This window comes from Drosophila tropicalis, unplaced genomic scaffold, assembly GCF_018151085.1.
Source record: "Drosophila tropicalis isolate 14030-0801.00 unplaced genomic scaffold, ASM1815108v1 contig_1187, whole genome shotgun sequence".
Lineage (NCBI taxonomy): Eukaryota > Metazoa > Arthropoda > Insecta > Diptera > Drosophilidae > Drosophila > Drosophila tropicalis.
The window spans coordinates 3,036,770-3,056,714 of NW_027172559.1; the positions used below are offsets into that span (position 1 = coordinate 3,036,770).

The 19,945-nt window shown below is 36.9% G+C and overlaps 2 protein-coding genes across 2 annotated transcripts in view; one reads left to right on the top strand and one right to left on the bottom strand.

The window, feature by feature from the left end:
* The window catches only part of dcma (decima), a 28,327-nt gene extending 12,378 nt beyond the window's left edge, over positions 1-15,949 (bottom strand). The window contains exons 1-2 of the mRNA XM_068289594.1: positions 15,692-15,949; positions 5,822-6,195 (exon numbers count right to left, since the gene is read on the bottom strand). Coding sequence (XP_068145695.1) covers positions 5,822-5,908 — 87 coding nt within the window. The 5' untranslated portion in view covers positions 5,909-6,195; positions 15,692-15,949. The remainder of the gene's footprint in view (positions 1-5,821; positions 6,196-15,691) is intronic.
* Positions 10,260-10,869, top strand: Taf12L (TBP-associated factor 30kD subunit alpha-2). The gene is made up of 2 exons (XM_068291003.1): positions 10,260-10,475; positions 10,564-10,869. The coding sequence occupies exons 1-2, from the start codon at positions 10,260-10,262 to the stop codon at positions 10,807-10,809; spliced, it is 462 nt and encodes a 153-aa protein (XP_068147104.1). The 3' UTR covers positions 10,810-10,869.
* Positions 15,950-19,945: the final 3,996 nt, after the last annotated feature.

Here is a 19,945-nt window from a genome sequence, read left to right on the forward strand (position 1 = left end):
GTTCGTGCTGCTGCTGCTTCTGCTGTGTAATCATTTTTTGGGGTCCTAGGCAAAGTTTTTGCTCAGCTGTTGCTCAATTTGTCTCCAAAAGCAGAGAAAGCAAAATTTATTGGATTCATTGTTCTCCATGGGTAGAAGGGGCAAATCGAACTTGATTCAATATTTGAACATGAACTGAAGTTGGAATTTCATTTGATATTTTAGCTTGTTAAGCAAAAAGACCTTTTGAAGTGAATAACTCATCGAAAAGAGTTTCAAGAGGTGTGAAAATGCCATTAACATACATATACATAAGTTAACCGAATTCATCTAAAAGTTAATTAAACCTGTTGCCCCTCACAAATTGTGCAAATTTAATAAGCCTAATTACATTTCTGGCCAACATATTGAATTCCCTTGGCCAAGACTTTAATAAGTCTTGGCTCGATTTGGGCTAAGAGCTGGCTAATTTGCTGTCCCACCTGAAGAAGGTGACCAAGGTCAGCTCTAACAGTAAATAAAACATATAAGTCTTGTAAAGCCAACACCCACCCACTTACACACACCCGGAACAAGCACATAAATTTTATATGATGCTGAAATCTCGGCAGAGATAAAGACACCAACAAAAAAAAGAGAAAGATATACGGGAGTGAAGAGTGATGGGGTGAGGAGCAGCGGGGTTGCTATGGGCATGGGTGGCAGAGCAACAAATGTGCTCATACACATGCAAATCCCAAATGTAAACGCTGCCCCGTGCAAATTCGCATGTCCTGGTCAGATATACGAAGGGACGGCGGAGAGACTTAAACGTGCAGCCGCCGGACTAAGCCAGAGTCAAGTCCGCAGCACACAAAAACCTGAGTACATTTCTGAAATTACCTGGCTTATACACACACACAAACACACACCAATAAAGGGAACAATTTTATGTATGTACATATGTATGTATTTGTATATACCCAAATGTAGATGAAAATGAAAACCAGCCACAAATTCAATTCTACCAACGCTCAGCGCAATTTGGCTGGCCAACCTCGTCATGGCTTTTAATGGAAACAGCAGCAGCTAAAAAGTGTGTTACAAAAGATTTACATGCACATAATGGGAGACGGGTGAAAGAAAGAGGGGGGAGAGTAAAAGATGGAGATTCGAGGGGTTTGGTATGAGGCGAGCTGGTAGATGAGGTGCCTCGTGCCACTTGCATATTCATGCGGCGGTCGCTGCTGTTGTTCTTCCTCAGCAGTTGAGGCGGAAAATTGAAAAACAGCTGCCGGGCAGAAAAACAAAACAAAAACCAAAAAAAAAAAAAAAAGTGTAAAAGAAAAGAAAAACTGCATGCGTGCTTCTGCTGCTGCGTTAAAGAAAACTTCTCTTTTCCCTCCATCCATTCAGTTTACTCGCCACAAATGTGTAAATCAGCAAAAAAAAAAAAAAAAAACCAAGCGAAAGACAAAAGAAAAAGGAAAAGCAAATGCCACAATGCCACGAGGAAGTGAAAGGACTTACACACACAAAAGAAAACGACGACAAACAAAACTGAATCTAGACAAAGTGAAAGCGGAAATTAAAATTGCAATACAAAATGCCATAAGAGGAAGGAAGGGAAAAGGGATACAATTGCAAGAGAAATCGTGACAAAGGCACAAGACAAAGACAAGACATGGCATTTGTAATGAAGGACTTGAAGGAAATAGTGTTTTAAATGTCCACATATGCGTTACATAGCCCAAGGGAATGTATTAGATATCTTTTATGAATGTCCTTTCAGAATGTTCAAGTCTCTGCTTAAATTTTGAAGCAGAATTTAATATTTGAATTTAATACTAATAAGGGAGAAATCTACAATGGAAATAAAAAGCTCCAATAAAAAACAGATTTCAAATGCAAAATCCTAGCTGACCTCTAACATTGTTCCGCTTCGTAAAAGTTGCAGTCTCTTTTCCCTCTTTGTTTCTTTCTATAAGCATTCTTCAAGCTAATAAATAACCTGGCAACATTTGCAGAAAAAAGTAATCCCTGAATAATACTGCAACAGCTGATAAAAGTTGCTTGCTAATGCGTTTTTTTTCCTATCCCTATTCAAAGGTTCTGTTACATATCTTACACCCACTGCAATGCCCTTCATGTGTCTCTTGTCTCATGGCTCTCCTGGCAATGGCAAAACGCATTAGCCAAGTAACCAACAAGTTGAACTGTGCGGAATAATTACAATCGAACAGACATCAGGCAAGAGGCAAGGCAAAAGGCAGATGGCAGTCAGGATACAGCCAACTAACCAGCTATTCAGCTGACCAACTGACAAGCCATGAGGTTGGGATCGGGGGTCATTTCGAGTTGAGCTTAGGAGTAAAAACAACAACAGCTAGTGGAGAAAGTGCAAATGGACCACACTCTTATGTGCCATAGCCAATGGTCAAATGGGTGAGCGAGTGTTTGTGTAGGTGTCCGACTGTGTGGGCAACAGCAGCAGTTATAGCATTCAAACTGCTGCATAGGAACAACAATAAAAGTAAAGTGCCTACTACAACAGTTGCCTCAAATGTGGTAATCGGACTGGCATTGCCACAATGGCAAAATGGCACAATGGCTACTAGTTCAAACAGGTACAGAGGAGAAGCAAGTAAAGGCTGCTTTACTACCCGCAGAAGGCTATCAAATCCCACGACAAGGGGCAATCATACAGATCATACACAATTATGTTTCGAACAAATGAGAACAATTGCAATTAAACTGTTTTCTTTTTTCAATAACAGACGGGAAATCAATTTTGAAGTTTACATTAGCAAGATAAAACTGTTAATAAGGACTAAGTGATTAAAAACCCTTTTAAGGACAGGCCTACAACTATAAAAGCATCTTTAGAAACTTAAATATTAAAGAATATACTTTGAACGTAGCTCCTATTTAAAATATAGCCATGAAACCTTTTGGTAAACTGGGGTAAAATCAAGCTTAAAATATTTATGACTCACAGAATATACACTATAGTTTTCAAGACCAAAGAAACTTTAAGTTTTTCGCACAATTGCCTTGCCTCTTCACCTAGAAAGTTCTTAAATATATACAAAACTTTATTTTAGCTTGAAAAAGTCTCACGAACACCTTTAGGTTATAAATATATGTACATATATATGATAAGATTTATCTTTTCGGTACAGTGAAATCAATTTCCATTTAATTTCTAACTCTTTTCCATTTGCCGCAAATTGTAGCGGCCATTTAGATGCTTGGCCGTAGATGATAACACAAAAAAAACTCATCGTAATCCTTAAAATCGATAAGATGCTTTTGCTGGCTCTCACTATCGGATTGTGTGTCGTGTTTTGTGTGTTGTCTAGTCTAGTCTATACCAGTTTATATTCTTGATGCCCCAAGCAGGACACGCACTCAACGGACAGGCGATAACGAAGAACTGAGCTGAGGGTGTGTGTGTGTGTGTGTGTGTGGTGTGGTGCGGTACGGTGCGGTGCATGGTATGTGTTTTGCTCTCAGTTTACATTATCAATCAAGCTGACTGACAATCAACTGAATGACGATGAGGGAGATTCAACACCAAAATGAAGGAGAAGGAGAAGATGTGCAAATACCGCTTAGACATGACCAAGTTCAACAATGCTTAGGACCTTGAACACGATCCTTTGTTTATGTTATGCTTTTTATTTCGGTCTTGCCCCATTTTATATATGTATTGTATAACTTCCCCTCCTGTTTTGGACTGGCCTATCCTATTCAACCCAAATTCATTTGTCCTTCAGGCAAGTAGACAAATGTTTTGGCCTCAAACTTAAACACAAGTTTTCACTGTGTTCACATCGCAGTTCTCAGTGGTGCTTCTTATTTTTCCGCTCTTTATATTGTATATATCGTGACCGAATGTCTACGCAAACATGCCCAATATACTAAAGATGTATGTATGTATATGTATTTTTTCAAAATTAATGAAGATGTATTGGCGGTTGTTTTCCGTATGCTCTTTTTCCTGCTCATTTAATGAAAATTGGTTGTAGTTTTTTTTCGTTTTTCGTTTCACCCCTCTCACCGAAATTGCAATAGCCATAGCACAAATTATTATTTCCACTCTAGACCCAAGACAGTAAGCCATTATTCTTTAGTCTTGGACTCGTCACTCAGCTTGAGACGGCACATCGAAGTAAAAATGGAAACAGGACGAAGCATGTTTTGGGTTTTCTTCTTGGACTGTTAAAAAAAATGTCTTCGTAAGTTCTCAATTTTAAATACCCTAACAATTTTTTGTTATGTAACGTTTCTTAAGTTCATGAATTCGACGAGATATTTTGTATTTAGGATTGTTCTACTCAAAGACAAACCATTTCAACCGTGCAGCTTCTCACAGAAAAATAAAAAGTTGTGTATGTTTATTCCAAACATGTCCTCTTCTGTACTTCCCACTTCCTGCTATATATTAACATTTTGTCAACATTAATATACCCAATTGGTGGAGAGTATAAAAAGGATAGCATTCCTACCGCTACTACTCTTCCTGCTGCTGGGTGTAAAAGTGCTTCATTACTTTGCGCAACAGCTCGCGAGAATATAATGAATGGCAATAAACGTGTTTCACATTTTCCTTCTGCTGCTACTGTTGCCTCCATCCTTAGACTCTTCCACTTTCTACTCCTGTAACAACATTTTTCAATTTTCCGTGGCAGAAATATGTATGTACTGGTCAAGAGAGGCTATTAAATTTCCAGTTTGCACCGAAAGCTGCTTACTTTTGCGCAATTATGCATTTCTCGTCTTTGAGTATTTCTCTTTTTCGTTTTGCTGCAGTTAATGCAATCTTATTCAATAATTTTAATTATCCCTTTATCGTTATTCACTTAGGGCGCCATCTGCAGTCCAGAGCAACTTTTAAACACACACACACGCATGTAAGTGTGTGAAGGAAAAGTTTTCGTTAATATTGTTATTATTATACAGAGCGGATGAAAGTGCAGCAGATGCTGCAGAAAACTGCTGAAATTGCTGAAAATGTTGCAAATGTTTTCATCCTTTTCGACCAGTTTCGTTTCATTTTCGTTCTGTTCTCCACATCCTCCTTGTCTTTCTTATGACAACTGCCAACAAGTTTAATTGAAGGCCAATGCAATCAGTTAAGTCTCTGCATTTCCGTTTTCAAAATGACTGTGTTGCACACTTAAAGAGAGCTTAAGGTGCAATTTTCCATTGGATTTTACTCTGCCAAATTGAAATTGAAGTTCATTAAAGTGTAAGAGTGGGGTTTGCCATTTGAAAAGCAATCATATTCAGGAAAGCCAACAAAATGCCAAAGACAAAACAATTCTCGATTAACCACAAGCAATTTGTGGTATCTAAGTTTTAAAAGCAGTAGATAATACGTAAATACGTTAGCCCAATCGAAAATCATGTTACAAAACAACAAAACTACAAATGTCAACCATTTATTCTCCCTTCGATACTTTTCTAAAACTGAAATTATATCTTCAAACAAATCGACTTGAGTTTTCAACTTCTAGACTTGTGATGCAATGTGGAAGTCTCTGATTAACTCAACTATTTATAATGTATTAACTTTCATGTAGAATTTTGTGGTGTACATGAAACACATCATCAATGGAAATCTAGATTTAAATGGTTCATACATATGTACATATCCACAAATTAATAACTGCTGCTAGATTGAAGTGCGTTTGCAAATTCCAAATTCTGACTGTTTAGCCAAAATCGATTGTTTCTATGGTCATAAAGAACATTTACTATTCTTACAAGGTTATATTTAATGGAAGGAATGAATTAAATTTCATGTTAATACATCAATCAGTAATGAACAGTGTTTATCCACAATTCAAAGTCTTACCGTATTCAAATTGGTAATCTTATCCAGTTCAACAGCCGTACTGCCCCGATGATGATGCAAGTGATGCAGATGATGTGTTGTCAACATGTTGCTGCTGTGGCTGTGGCTGCGACTGTTCCCCCGGCTGTGGTTGGTGGCGGTGTTGCTGTTGGTGTTGCTATTCCTGTTGCTGTCGTTTTCCCTTGCAAATTCACACACATCAAGTCAAACTGTGTGTTTGTGCCAGAGTACTTGAGTGTGCGTCAGGTATTTGGCCTTTGATTTACCAAATTCCATTTAAGTTGAAACAATCCATTTAGAGCAGCCCCAATGGCAGCTTGTAGGGAACTGAGCGTCGTTTAATTTCCAATCACATCACGTGAATTTATGACCACCTGTGGGGAGAAAGAGAAACATAGAAGGCGATTGAAATCACTGTATCATGGAAGAGAAAGCCGGGGGGAAAAGTGCAAAGCATGGCGACAACCGGAACGCATTGACACGCCTATAGGGTACCGCCCGGAATTGAGCCCCCGAAACGTGCAATTTTTTGTTAGAGTTTTGAGTGTGCACTGATTTCTGTCATGTTTATGTCATCTCGGAAACGGATTTCAGTTTGAATTTGATTTGAATTGCTGTTGCGAATTTTGGGGTTTTTTTTTTTTTTTTTTTTTTGCTGCAGTCAACCGCAATTTGATGCGCAAGTTGGCTATGGTTTTTGCCTGAACACTATATTTGGCTTAACAGTGATGGAATTGGTATAGTAAATAAACAAAAAACAGTCAGAAAACAAAAGAGAAAAAAAAAGGCAGCACACTAAATGAAATTAAATTCAACTCTCTTGCCATTTTCTGCAATATGCAGGACCCAAGATTCAAACACAATCCAACTGACTGACTGTCTATTCTAAGCTTCAGAATGCTTCTTTGCATATTAAACGGTAAAATAACATAAGGAGCAAAAGAAACTGAAAAGCCATTCCGAAAGCACGACAACGACATTTAAATACTCTATGGAAATAAAGGACTAAACTTGAATTCCAATAACAAGTGGCAAATTTACAAATTTCCCCATTTAGTCACCTGGAAAAGGATATTTTACCTTTAGTTTTTATTGTTAGACATTTTTGATTCTCAAAACTTTAAATGGTAAAGAATAGTTTGTTAATTCAGGGTCCAAAATGTATTCTTCACGCTTGATATACCTTCCCAACTAATGCTTGCAGGGTAAAATGTAAAAGGAGAAGAAATGGAAAACAACAATAGATAAAGAATAAAAGTTTGACAGCAGCAAGATGAATATAATTCCAAGTAGTAAAAACCTTGGATAAATTGTTTGCAAATGCAGAAATTGTGAAATTGTTGTATAAATGTCGGAGCAGACTGGAAGATGGCAGTTTGATTCAAATAAAATTGAAGTGGGAATAGCCAAGTTGGCTGTAGGTGAAAATCCATATTTGAACTTGTAAAAACAACTTTAAGACCTTGTCATGGCAATTTTACTCTTTAAGAATTTTGAGCTTGAAGAACTCTTTCGTATGCGAAAACTTTTTGCCGTTTATGTTTATGTTTATGAAGTGCTAATATTACTGTCATATAAAAAATGAACGAGAGCCTAAAGTTGCCAAAATGTTTTGAATTAATCACACATTTGTCAAAATTATTCAAATGCCTCTCAGACATGAATAGTTAATACAAATGCCAGTGCCAGAGACTGAATGCCTGTCCGACAGTCGACTGTATCTGTAACTGTGTCTGTGCGGTTGGCTGTGCCTCTCCACTCAGTGTATGTGTGTGTAATAAAGCTAATGAGTTTCTGTCATGTCTGTGCTTAGACTTGCTCTGTCTTTGTTACATCTCCCCGGTTCTCCTCTTTTTCGTTGTCTCTTCATTCGCCATCCTTATTTTGGCTAATTCCCGCACCAGCCAGCCGGAGGCATTATTTTTACACATTTGCTTGGCTTGTTGCCATTAAAAATGGTTTTTATTTTCACATGATTATGGCATTTGCTTGTCGACACACACAGCGGCAAACATGTGGCCTACAAATTCTGATTACTCCAGCCCCATTAGATACCCCCTTGAAAATTAATTTAAAGCCGTCGACACTTTAATGAGGCTTTCATTTCAGACAATTAGACACAACTTTCATACTCATTTCCATATTTATCTCCATTAAATGCGCATTAATATTTCATAAATGCAAAAAGCAAACGCACTTCTACTTGTTTTTCATTAAAGTTTCTTCTTCGTTTTTTATTTATTTTTTAATTACATTTAACTACTCAGAGGGAAGCACGGAATGAACGTCTTTAATGGACGCCAGCGTTGAAGGTGGCGGCATTTAATCCTTTTCGCGGCATATTTTTCCATGCGAAGGCGACTTAATGAGACAGATTTTCATGCTGAGCACGCCAAGAAGCAGATATGCCGGGTTCCGTCAAACACAATGATGGAAAAGGAAAAGCCTCTGGCAGTACACACACACACACACAAACACTATAACTAGATCTTATCATTGGCTTGGTTAGTTGTCGTAACTTTTTAGGCTAAGCGAAAACTTTGTCAGTTATTTTAAAACAGGAAATTAAATAAGTTCAACCTAAAAAATATATGTACATACATATATACGAAATAAAGAGAGAACTTTGTACATTTGAGCCATTTGTTAACGGTGAGCAATTCAACGGACAGACAAAAATAAAATTTATGCCACTTGGACCACAAAGCATTTAAAGCCAAATGGCAAACGGGTTTTCTTCTTGAAAGGCCGTACAGCGAGATAGAAACAAGAAGAGGCAGAATAATATATGAAACAAGAATCAAGCTGGCGACAAAGAGCCCTACTAGCCAAATGAAAGTGCACAGAGAATATAAAAAGGCGTCTGTACGAGTGTGTGTACATAAAACGTATAAAGGAAAAGAATGAGAATGGGAATCGCATGCCGGAAATGACAAACAACTAAGAGAGAGGGAGAGACAGATGGTGGCACTAATAGTAGTACTAGCCTAATGCCAATGCCAACACCGGATGCGGATGTGTGACACATGGCCTCCACCTGCATCTCCTCCTGCCGTGGTCGTTTCAATCTCCCTTCCACAAGTCGTGGTTGTATTGGTCTGGCAACATACGCACAATGTCATTGTCGTTCGCTTTAAGTAGGCGACTTTATTAAGCCGAGGACACAAGGGCACAAGGACCCAAGGACATGGAGGACACAGGAACACAGTTAACAGTGCAATTGAAAAGTACCCCACTAGCGACAATGATAAGCAACACAACAAAAAAAATGTAGGTACACACATTCTATACTTATGTACATATACAACGCATTGTATTAAATAATACAAAAAGAGATTATTCAGTAGTTTTATAAAAAAGTGGATTTTAATCGAATATGATCATAATTAACCACAACAGATGTAGGAAGTTATAAAACTTATTATAAACTACTTAAGTCATGTTTCAAACTATCATTATCAGCAGTCTTGAATAATTATCCCAGTGTCCTTTCCTTTCGAATAATCTGAATTGTTAACACCTTTTGGTTTTCAAAGAAACTTAAACTGAAAGCAAATTTTTGGAATTATTACTTAAGACACTTAATTAGCTTTATTTTCAGCAGCTTATGAAGTAAATTTTGTAAATTTACAACCAAAATTCTAGCCTCTTAGACCACTATAAAAAGGTTGATGTTGAAAACCAGAAACGGCAAATATCATAGGCCGCGGGTAAGAGTGCAAGGTGCGGGCGCAGGCACCTGGTGAGCCCGAGGCACGTGTTGGCCTTGCCCCCGACTATGTCTGGCATAAAATTAAGCGCCAACTGCGACATTGTCGTTGCGTTGTTGTCGTCTTATAAGTATAGATGGCGATGGGGAGAATGGGATTGGGAATAGGAATAGGATGATGGGAATAGGGTGAAACAGGGTCGACGTTTTCCCCACTACACTTTTTAAGCAGAATGGTGGAGAAAAGGTCGTTTATGGCATGGCCACAATTTGTTGCTTTTTGATATTTATTTAGAAGCGGAGGGGTATGCAAGAAAAAGAGCAACAAAAAACAAACGCTGGGCTCATAAATCAAAAGCGCAACTTGAGAGCACAACAAAAACGAAAAGATGAAGCTGAACACGGAGAAGAAAATGCCGCAGCGGAAGAGGAAATGCGGCAGCCAGGTGGCAAGACGGCCCAGCGGCCAGGTGTAGAATCGTTCGACTTAAACTTGTTATTTATGGGCAAAGAGTTGCTGTGCCTGGCAGCTGGGATTCACTAATCTGTGATATTCTGCGAGCATTCGAAGCGTTAATAATGTAGGCCAAATTATTATTTTTGTTTACCCAAAAAAGTATGCTATATATTTTTACTGCTTAATTTGCCTTGCAATTCCTAAATGGTTTTAGCCTATTTTACATTAGGAGGTATGCGAATTTCTGTATTGCTTTCAAACAAAATCGAATCATGGATTTGAATTTTGACTCAGTTGACGAAAATAGTGACACCTCATCATCAGACAGCAGCAGCAGCAGCAGCAGCAGCAGCAGCAGCAGCAGCAGCAGCAGCAGCAGCACTTCAAGCAGCAGTTCCACCAGCTCGACAAATGACAATTCCAGCAGTGATTCTTCCAAAAAGAGCGAAGTTGACCTTGTTTCTTATTTTATTGGAAGCAGTGATGGTGTAAGTATAAAACTTAAAAAAAAATCAGGTTCCTATTAGTAGGTATGTATTTACACCTGTCTCTTTGTCTTCTCTTCCTGTGCTCTAGATTATAAACAAAGTTCAATTGCTCCAATTTCTCAAGAGAATCGATCCGAAAGCCTCTTTAGACGATGATTCGGCACTTATGGTGGGGCAAATTGCTGATATTTTTATAGACGATGTGTGCGATCGAGTGGTTCAACTGGCAAAATTTCGTAATGCTGAACCCAGTATGAAAGATTTGGAGTTTATCTTAAAACGGGAGTACAATATGGAATTTCCCAAATTACCTGTTAACCCACAAAAAAAATAAGAAAATGAAAAAATAATTGAAGCATTTACAATAAACCGCTGCAGGTTTGCTATAATCCAACACTTAACTTCTATTCTATGCCCAGTGAGTGGACCTTTTCTTTGTGTGCATTACTCAACATAAACTTAAAGTGCCATAAAAATGCCAAGGCACTCATACACCCGCACTCAACACAAACACACACCCACACGCATTTGTAGGTGTGAGTGTAGTTGTGTATATACACCGTTCAGGCATTTACACACATGAACAAACAACCGAGTTTTTGTTCCGGTTCTGTTGCTTTAAAGGACCCACAAAAGCTGAAGAGAAATTTCACAGCACAATTTTCAAGTTTTTAAGTTCATATAGGGTAACCAAAAAGTATCTTTACTTTTGTATAAACTGTGGAGAGTATTTAAACTGTATGTTGGAAAAGACATTCCGAAGATTATCCGAATTAGTTGAACTAAGCTAAGTTCTAACTAAAAAGTTTCTGTCGACTTGTAATGGCATTGTTGTAGAATTTAAACCTTTTAAACCTGGTATTTGATCATTAAAAGACAAGAAGTTTAGAAGATGAAGGTTTTTTTTTATTGTAAGCTCTTTCTCATTTTTTTTTATTTTATATAACTGTTTTGTTGTCCATTTGTTTAGACATTTCAAGACAGTGCAAAGGAAAGTAGTAAAATATTTATTACTCTAGCTTCTCATTTCGTTTGAGAGACCATTTTTGTCTTCTATGTTATGACGAGTTTAAAGAAAAGGCTTCAATCCAGAGTATTCGGGCTTCCATATGCTGCTTGTCGGTTATTTTCTTTAGGAGATTTTTGTTAGCTGCTACATCAAGGCAGAAAAGAAATGTGCCGGGCATGAGCATATTGTGTGAGAAAAAGGCATATTTTCCTTCATTTATTTTGACTTTGGCTCGCCAGCCTATTCACGCACTGAATGTGCGTATTGTACTTGGGGTTCATGTTAGGCAAGGGTTGATTTGTAACTTAATCAATCAAATAAAAAAAGTTATTTATATATAACTTCTGATCAGATAAACTAATAAATGTTATACGAGTGGAAATATTAAGTCAAGTTCATTATTTCCAATATTAGTTTCGAGCCTTTTAATCAGTCACTAACGTAACAACCCTCGGTAACCCACAGCAACAACGACAAAGTGCTCGTAATCATAATCCAAAAACGACACATTGGGGCGCATTTAAACTGATTTCATTTTGGACCTGTGTTTGTATATGTGTCTGTGTGTGTGTGTGTGTGTGTGTGTGTGTGTGTGTGTGGCAACCGCAAACGGAGAGAGGAAATTCGTTTGGCGTATGTCTTGGCACGCACACGGAACCCCAGAACTCAGCCACAGAGGATTTCGAGAAGCGAAGGAGAGAAATTATAATGAATTTGTCGTTCATGCATACATATATTCATTCCGCAACACCTCATACCCCTCCTGACGCCAACATACACCCCCTCCTTACTGCTGTGCCGACATTTCCATCTCGAACTTTTAGCTTGATTTGACTTAGTTTGCTCGATGGATCGAAAGCAAGATAAGCAGTTAAGTGACTTTGTTCTGCCATATAGCCCTTGGGCGGCTATCGTCAACATCAGTATCGCGGTTACAAATACATACATATATACCTACTATATATACTGTATATTGGCAAATAAATTGAATTAAAGTGAAATCAGTTGGCGTTGCCTTTGGCTGTTACCAAAATTAATGAAAACGCAGCAGGCGACACACGATAAAAACAGAGCAAAGAAAACCGTCAATAAAGCAAAATAAAAGAAGAATAAGCATGTAAGACAATCGGGGAACGAAGTTGAGACTCTCTGCAAATAAATATCATTTTTAATACTTTTCTATGATAATGCTAAATACTTAATAGATGGAACAGATTCATAACATAATTTTATCATACTTTTCGAACTAATTTACTATTTCGTAATCATAACTCAAATATCTTTAAATGGTGCGGGACAATAATAAACTAATATACTCCTTTTATACAGGGTATGAGAGATGAAAACTAAATTGAGAAATCAGAGTCAATCAATGAAAGTAAATACTTATAAGTATATAGAGTGATTATAGACGTCTGGCCGAAACTTGCAAATTAATTTTGATTAAGCCTCATAATTTGTATTTAAAGAGTTTCCCATCATCCCTCCCAACTTTGTATTTTAATCAGCAACCCAATTTTGTATTTAAAGAGGCTTTGGCGGCTTAAAACTTGATATAAAGTATATACATGAATATATATGTTTGTGTATACAAAATCTTGCTTAATTAAAATCAAGTGCATGTCAAAACGATATGAGAAACAAGAGGAGGACATACAAAACTCTCTGGGAGTCTATTTCAAAAGAAAATTTTTGCATAAAGAAAAAGTTAATCTGACGAGTTGTTAAATGCATTTTTTGAAGTCAAAAACATAAATTATGAAAGATGGTAAAAGACGAAGTAATCAATGCAAGTAAAAGGAGCTTAATTAATTTAAGTCTGAGATGTGGGAAATTAAAGAGTTTAAAGCTCGTAAAGTCGTAAAAATGGTTAGCATTTAATGAAGTATTCCAGTTGACATATTTAAGTACTTTTTATAAGTTCCACACGTTCTTCCATATATGTATGTACCTCTTTTCATACTTTCCCCTTTAATATCTGGTCATAAAGTTGACTTTATACGATGTCTAAATCATACTTATTCTTCAAAATAACTTTTTTCTTTTTGTGTTTTCAAATTATGCACAAATCTGTTTTTATGGCCTTCAAAATGTCAACTTAAGGCTAAGTAAGCAGCAGCTGTAAATTCGACAAATTTACATCAAAACTTGACATGAATCTGAAATTATGATAAATAAAAATTTAATGCCTATTCCCTTATGAGTTCATTTCTTTCAAAGAAAACTCAATTTAATTGCATTGCAATTTATGTATGCAATTGCGGCAAATTGTCAGATGTCACGGAAATTGAAGTGTTTGCCCAAGCAAATCAGCAGGGCACTCTCCGAGGGGCATTGGAGACAGGGTTTAGGTAAAAACAAAACGAATGCGAACGTTATTACTACTAAGTGCCATTAGATTGCAGGCAGACAGGTGAGTCCTTTGGTCTGGGGTACATTGGGTGGGTTGCTTTACTGCCATCTCTGCCTACCGAAGGAGAATCACATGCATACATACATATATGGAAAAGACGCCTGACAGTGGAACAAAAAAGACAAATTACACAAAGGATACAAGTTGTTAATGCAATCTTTGGGAATATTTTCAATTTGTCAATCAATATTAATATAAATAAAATAATATGTAAAAATTTTCAGTGCTGTCAAGTAGTTATACATTATTGTCCATAACTAAAGATTGTCATGCCATCTTGACTTATATGTATCAAAAAAAATTACCCAAATATCAGAAAATTAATGTTGCCCTGATCAATTATTTTAATCTTTATTTGAATATATTAATGTCACCAGCCATTGCCATGATGGCAATATGAACCAATAAATATTCTGTTAATAGGACTTTCATTTCCTTTGAATTTTGTTGAGTTTTATTCAAGTAAGATTCATATGAGTTCCATAGTAGGCCATGTCTTGTTTGCATTTGCATTTCATTAAGACACAGGCGGCAAGGTAAACAAGTCGCCGCCCATGGGCACTCACTCAGCTTTTGGCTCGACTCGCTCACTTCATTCATTGCTGGATGGATATGGTGAGTGTGACGGATAGTGGGATAGATGGATGGGTGATGACTACTAGGACCATGGTTGTAGTGTTATCCATGTGGTTGTTGTTGTTGCTGTTACTGACTGATGACAGCAAGCGCCAAATGACAGTGGCAACTGCGGCAAAGTGAAAGGCCAAGTCAAGGCAAAAGCAATGCAATTGCATGTTAAAAGTGTTTTCCAAGGCGGTAGCCATAGAACGTGACACGCCCCTGGCATAATAAGTATACGCCTTGTGTGTACAGGTATGCCTGAGCCCAAAGAATGTTTCAATTAGTTTACGTTATGGCCGAATAAACACGTTAAAAGTGCGTGCAAACAAACGGGAAAAGAAAGAATAATGACGCCATATACATATACATACATATAAAAATTATCTATAGGCATGTACATATATAGAAGGCGGAAGGCAAATTAGGCTTCCAACAACAATGACTGGGATAACGACGAGCAAGTGTCCTGCTAGCAAACAAACAAACTGTCACTTGTCCCAAACGTCTACACCCCATAGGACCACCCACGAAATAAAAGCAAAATAAAAGGAAAATGAGCTAAAAGCAGGAGGAAAAGCCTCTGGTCAGATAATTTTCTTTGTTTTGTGGCAAATGTTTTTCAAGTTTTATTTTTTGTCAGATCCATGTGGCAAAGGCAGGTTGCTTGTCAGCTATTTTTCCGCTTGTTTTATCACGTTTTTTGTGCGTTTCTTCATTTGTTCGCTCTTTATATTTTGTTTACTTTTGACGCACGTTTGTCTCTCGCATCTCCCGTTCTTTATGTCTCTATGTGGGGAAATTCAGACAGGTAGCAATATGCAAATCAAACAGAGAATTGAGCACCACGCCTTTAAAGGCCATCCTCTCACACCTGGAAGCTTTATGAAGCGGAAATAGCGTTGACAAACTGAAGGTACCTGAGGGCAAAATGCGAAATAGCAGAGGTGACACATCACAAATGGATTTCACGTGCATTTCAAGTGACCCGCAAGCAATAGTCTAAGCCTTTTTTTCCATAACTCCATTTTGTTTCGCCGATATTCATCTCATGGCATAGCTTAATTCCATTCCATTTGCATTACACGATACAAATTAGATAGAAATAATTGATGAATCGAAAAACAAAACAAAAATGAATGTGGGTATAAATAATTTAACTCTCATTTGGCTTACAATTGAAATTCAATTTGTTGGTTGTCGTTTTCACATTTTGCTGAAAAATCGTTTTTTAATAGGTTTTCAGTTTTTTTTTTTTTTTTTTTGGGTTCCCTTCTTATTTTTTTGTGGTTTAATTTTGCAGTTGTTCTTGTTGTTGTTCGTCAATGCGGCGCGTTTCCTTTTCGCATTATTTACTTTAAGTTAACGCGTATACGACATGTTGGACATTAGCTATAAACCCGAGTGGAACTCGTTAAACATGCGCGCCCGACAACGTCTGTGAAACGACTGAGAAATCCGAGCAATGGCCATAGTGTCAGAGGCTGTGCTCTGTTAACGTGGCTAACAGTGGCCGAACAGCTGAGCTGTTAGTTGAGCAATTTTGGCCAGGCAATTTCATTCATAATTGCTTTGAGTGAAAAATGAACATAAGCAGTTGGAGGGTTTGTTTTGTTTGTTATAGGCAGAAAATCAATTTACTTGAGGAAAATGTGCGACTGGGGAGCGGCAAACCGGCCCAGGCGTCATTGTTGCCACGTGCCATCACAGAAATGTTAATGAGCCCAAAGCCATTGGCCAAAGGCACAGTCAAAGGCTTTTTATTTATATAGCCGACATATAAGGATAACGTGAAGTTGACCTTTCTCTGCTGGGGCCAGAGAAGCATAACAAACAAATGCGCGTGAAATGTCAAAATCACTGTCAGACAAAAAAAACCAAATCAAAAGCAACAGCACAAACGACCAAAAAACGAGGAAAAAAAGGGGGAAAAGCGCCAAAAGAAAGATGACGACGCATAAGCAAGAACAAAAAAAAACAACAGAAGAAAAAGGAAATGCCAAAGCCAAGGCAATCAAGAAAATTTGCTGGCTACATAAAATGGCAAGTGTTTTGCAAAGAAGATGAAGAAGGCAGAGACACACACATGCTGGCCACAAGGCAGTTAGCCCTAACAAGGCTCAAGTGAATTATAAAAAACCAAAGACAAAAAACCACACAAATATGCAAAATACTTACAATAGAATCGAATCATTGATACCGATTAATGGAACTGCTACTAATAACTTGAAACTAAAAATAAAATTTGGCTAGATACCTTTTAACCATCACATTGGTTAAAATATCTGATACATCTCAAATTTGAATTAAATTTAATTCAAAACGAAACTCTACTTTTATATCTTTACTAGGGCATCATTTAGTCGATGTAATTTATAGAGTTTTCTTTACAAACACCAAATTGAAGTATAATTTTTAAAATACGACTAAAAAAGAGCAAAAATTGTCCGAAAATAATATTTATATACAAATAAATGTTCAAATTCATCCTGCACCATAAACAATATTAACGAGTCTCAATATTAAAGCTTTACTTTATTAAAGTGTTAAATTAAATAACTTTAATTTAATTTAAAATTTTAGCAAATTGTCGGATCCCCCGATGAAGTGTTTTTTCTATATTTTTCTAAAAATCTAAAACATTCCCAAGCCAAAAACCAAACTGTTAACCTGTCCAATAAATAATGCCAAAAGTTAGTTGCATTTCTGCTAAATTGCAACACTAAAACAAAATGTTTTACATTGGTTTTTCCAGCCAAGATTAAAACCGCTCAAGCTCTTGCGGCGAGACACAGGTGGTTAACGTGTATGCTGACAGTTTGGATACTCTGTAAATGGGTATTGGATAGTTCTTTCCTGTATGCAACTACACAGTATTTTCTCTCAACCCATCGAGATGATAATTCAAAAAGTAGGGTCACCTCTATCTTAATTATGCAATGACCCCTAGATTAGATATTATTCTAAATTTCGATTTATTATTACAATTGTTCATTAATTGAAAGCTAAAACAAGAAAGGGTATGGAAACTTCGTTAGAACTGATAACAGATTTGACCCCCTGGTTTCGGTTAACTCGCAAAGTTATTGCCTATGCTGGGATGAAGCAACAAGCTTAAAATTAGCCACGAGCCGTGAGCATTGTCCCCGTTGGCCCTCATCCCATATAGACGCCTGACTGTCTTTTTCATGCAGAGTGATACACCACGGGCGGGATAGGATGGGGCAAAAGTGAAAGCAAATTGTTGGTTGCTGTGTTTTATCTCGAGCTAAATGCAAGTCGTGCCACAATATGTCAAATTGTCATCTCCACATATGCCAAACAAAAAATTTTCAACAGAAATAAAACAACAAAACAAAAAAAATAAAAAACACAAAGCCAAAAGCGATGAAAAAATGGTAATTTACCTGGCACCTTTTGCCATCTCTCACCATTCAAATACCCACACATGTGTCATGTGTGTATGTGTGTGAAACTTTTTAATTAGTTCAAGTTAACAAAAAAAATTGCCATAGCAAAAAATTCAGTCAACAAAAACACAAAACCAATTTTGAACCAGCAAACAGTTTGAAAATTTGTTTTGGTTGCGTATACGTAACGTCGGATTTTCTGCAATGTGTCAATGCCTTAAATGCCTCACTTTAAATACTAACAACTCGAAATAAATGTGCAATATTTTTCCTCTGCATCTTTTAACTCGTAGCTATAGTAATGTCGACATGCTTCTTCTGTTTCAGTCGTAAGTTCAAATTAATTGCATGCAATCCGGATGCTTAAAGCCCTCCGACTTTGCATTTGTAAAGAGGACTTGGCATAAACTCTTCATAGATAAAAATAACGATATTTCAACGCACTGTAAATATGCAGCTAAGATGAAATACGCTCCAGTAAGTTCTCCATTTGTTACTCCACAACATTCACTTTCTTTTATATTTTTTTGGTGTTTTCTTTCGAGGCTAATGCGAGGGTTTAAGGATTGGCCTTTCGTTCTCCAGTTTTTATTGTTGAAGTTTCAGTAGAAATACCAGGGGCTTAGTTAAGTAGGGGTGGCAGCCGACATCCAAATTCAGTAAAGAAAAATACAACTTATTTGTTATTTTAACTAAAAGACAAATTTACAAAATGCAATATCGATATATTAAAATCGAATGATGTTAAAAAAAAACAAGTTTGGGAACCCAAAGAGTAAGCAGGGACAAATTAATTTTTATTTTTATATTTTTTTGCACTTCGGTACCCCTTTTTTTTGGCAGCGCATCCGCTTGCTTGCTACTAATGAGGATTTAAGCTTGTGGCTTGGGGGTATCTTATCCCCAAGCTGAGTGTATCCTGCTATATATTCCCCTACTCCACATTATATATAATATAGCTCAATTTGTTTCTGCTGTTGCATTTGCATAAATTGAAATTGTTAAATGACTTGACAGACGCAGCAGCGGGTAGTCGGTTCGTCGGGATGGCGCTTCATCTGGCACATTGCGTTTTTAATTTGATTGCTTTGCATTTTAAATTAAATCTATACGCCATAGGAGTGTTAATTTTAGTTTTTACTTATTTGTATGTATGCACTTTAAATACATACGTAGAAGAATTAAATTTGTTAAATTTTAACAAAAATTCAATTCGATTGTTTTCCTTTGTTGATAAGGTTTTTATTATTGATTTATGTGAGCTAACATTCACCCTGCCTGCTACGTATCTTTGTTGTCCCTCACTTTCCTGTACTGAATGTATATATATGTTTTATTGAAATTAATATGAGTGGGGCAACTAAATCGCATGCTTTATGCTTACTTTAATCGGGCACATGTTTTGGTATTTTGCTCTAATTTTTATATACATACATACATATACATATGTACATGTATAGAATCAAACTTTCAAATATTCGGTATCTCATTCTAGGCCATTTAATGTGGATGCTGCTATAGATATGTATGTATGTTTGTTCATATGTTTGTATACGTAATATTGAAAAAGACATGACCCGCGGTAGCGAAGGGGCTAAGGGGGATGTTGGCAACACAGAGAACGAAACGGAAGCGCTAAACCAAACATAAAAATAAACAGCACACTTAATCGTGTCTAAATGTTTATATTTGCCATGGCAGAGGCATAGTTTTATGTCTCAATTGAAACGTTTGGCAAGCAAATAAAAATAATCAGCAAGTCAATATCCCAATAATCTGGCAAGGGCTAAGAAGGGGCAGATGAAGGTAAGTCCGAGGTTAAGCGTAAAAGTTGGGAGTTAAATGGCCAAAAACAATCTGCGGCAGAATATAAAAACGGAAAAAATGCTTCAATCTTATACATGTACATATGTATGTATGTATGTATGTACATACATAACTTGCTTGAGTTTATGAAGTCGTATTTGTTGTTATCTTGTACAGTGGTTCCAACGCCAAATTCTTTAATCTAAAAAGCCTA

Excerpts from the sequence above, each read along its gene's own strand:
- Taf12L (XM_068291003.1), top strand. The coding sequence starts at position 10,260 with ATGGATTTGAATTTTGACTCAGTTGACGAAAATAGTGACACCTCATCA. Across the intron at positions 10,476-10,563 it reads TTATTGGAAGCAGTGATGGT|ATTATAAACAAAGTTCAATT; the intron begins GTAAGTATAAAA and ends CCTGTGCTCTAG.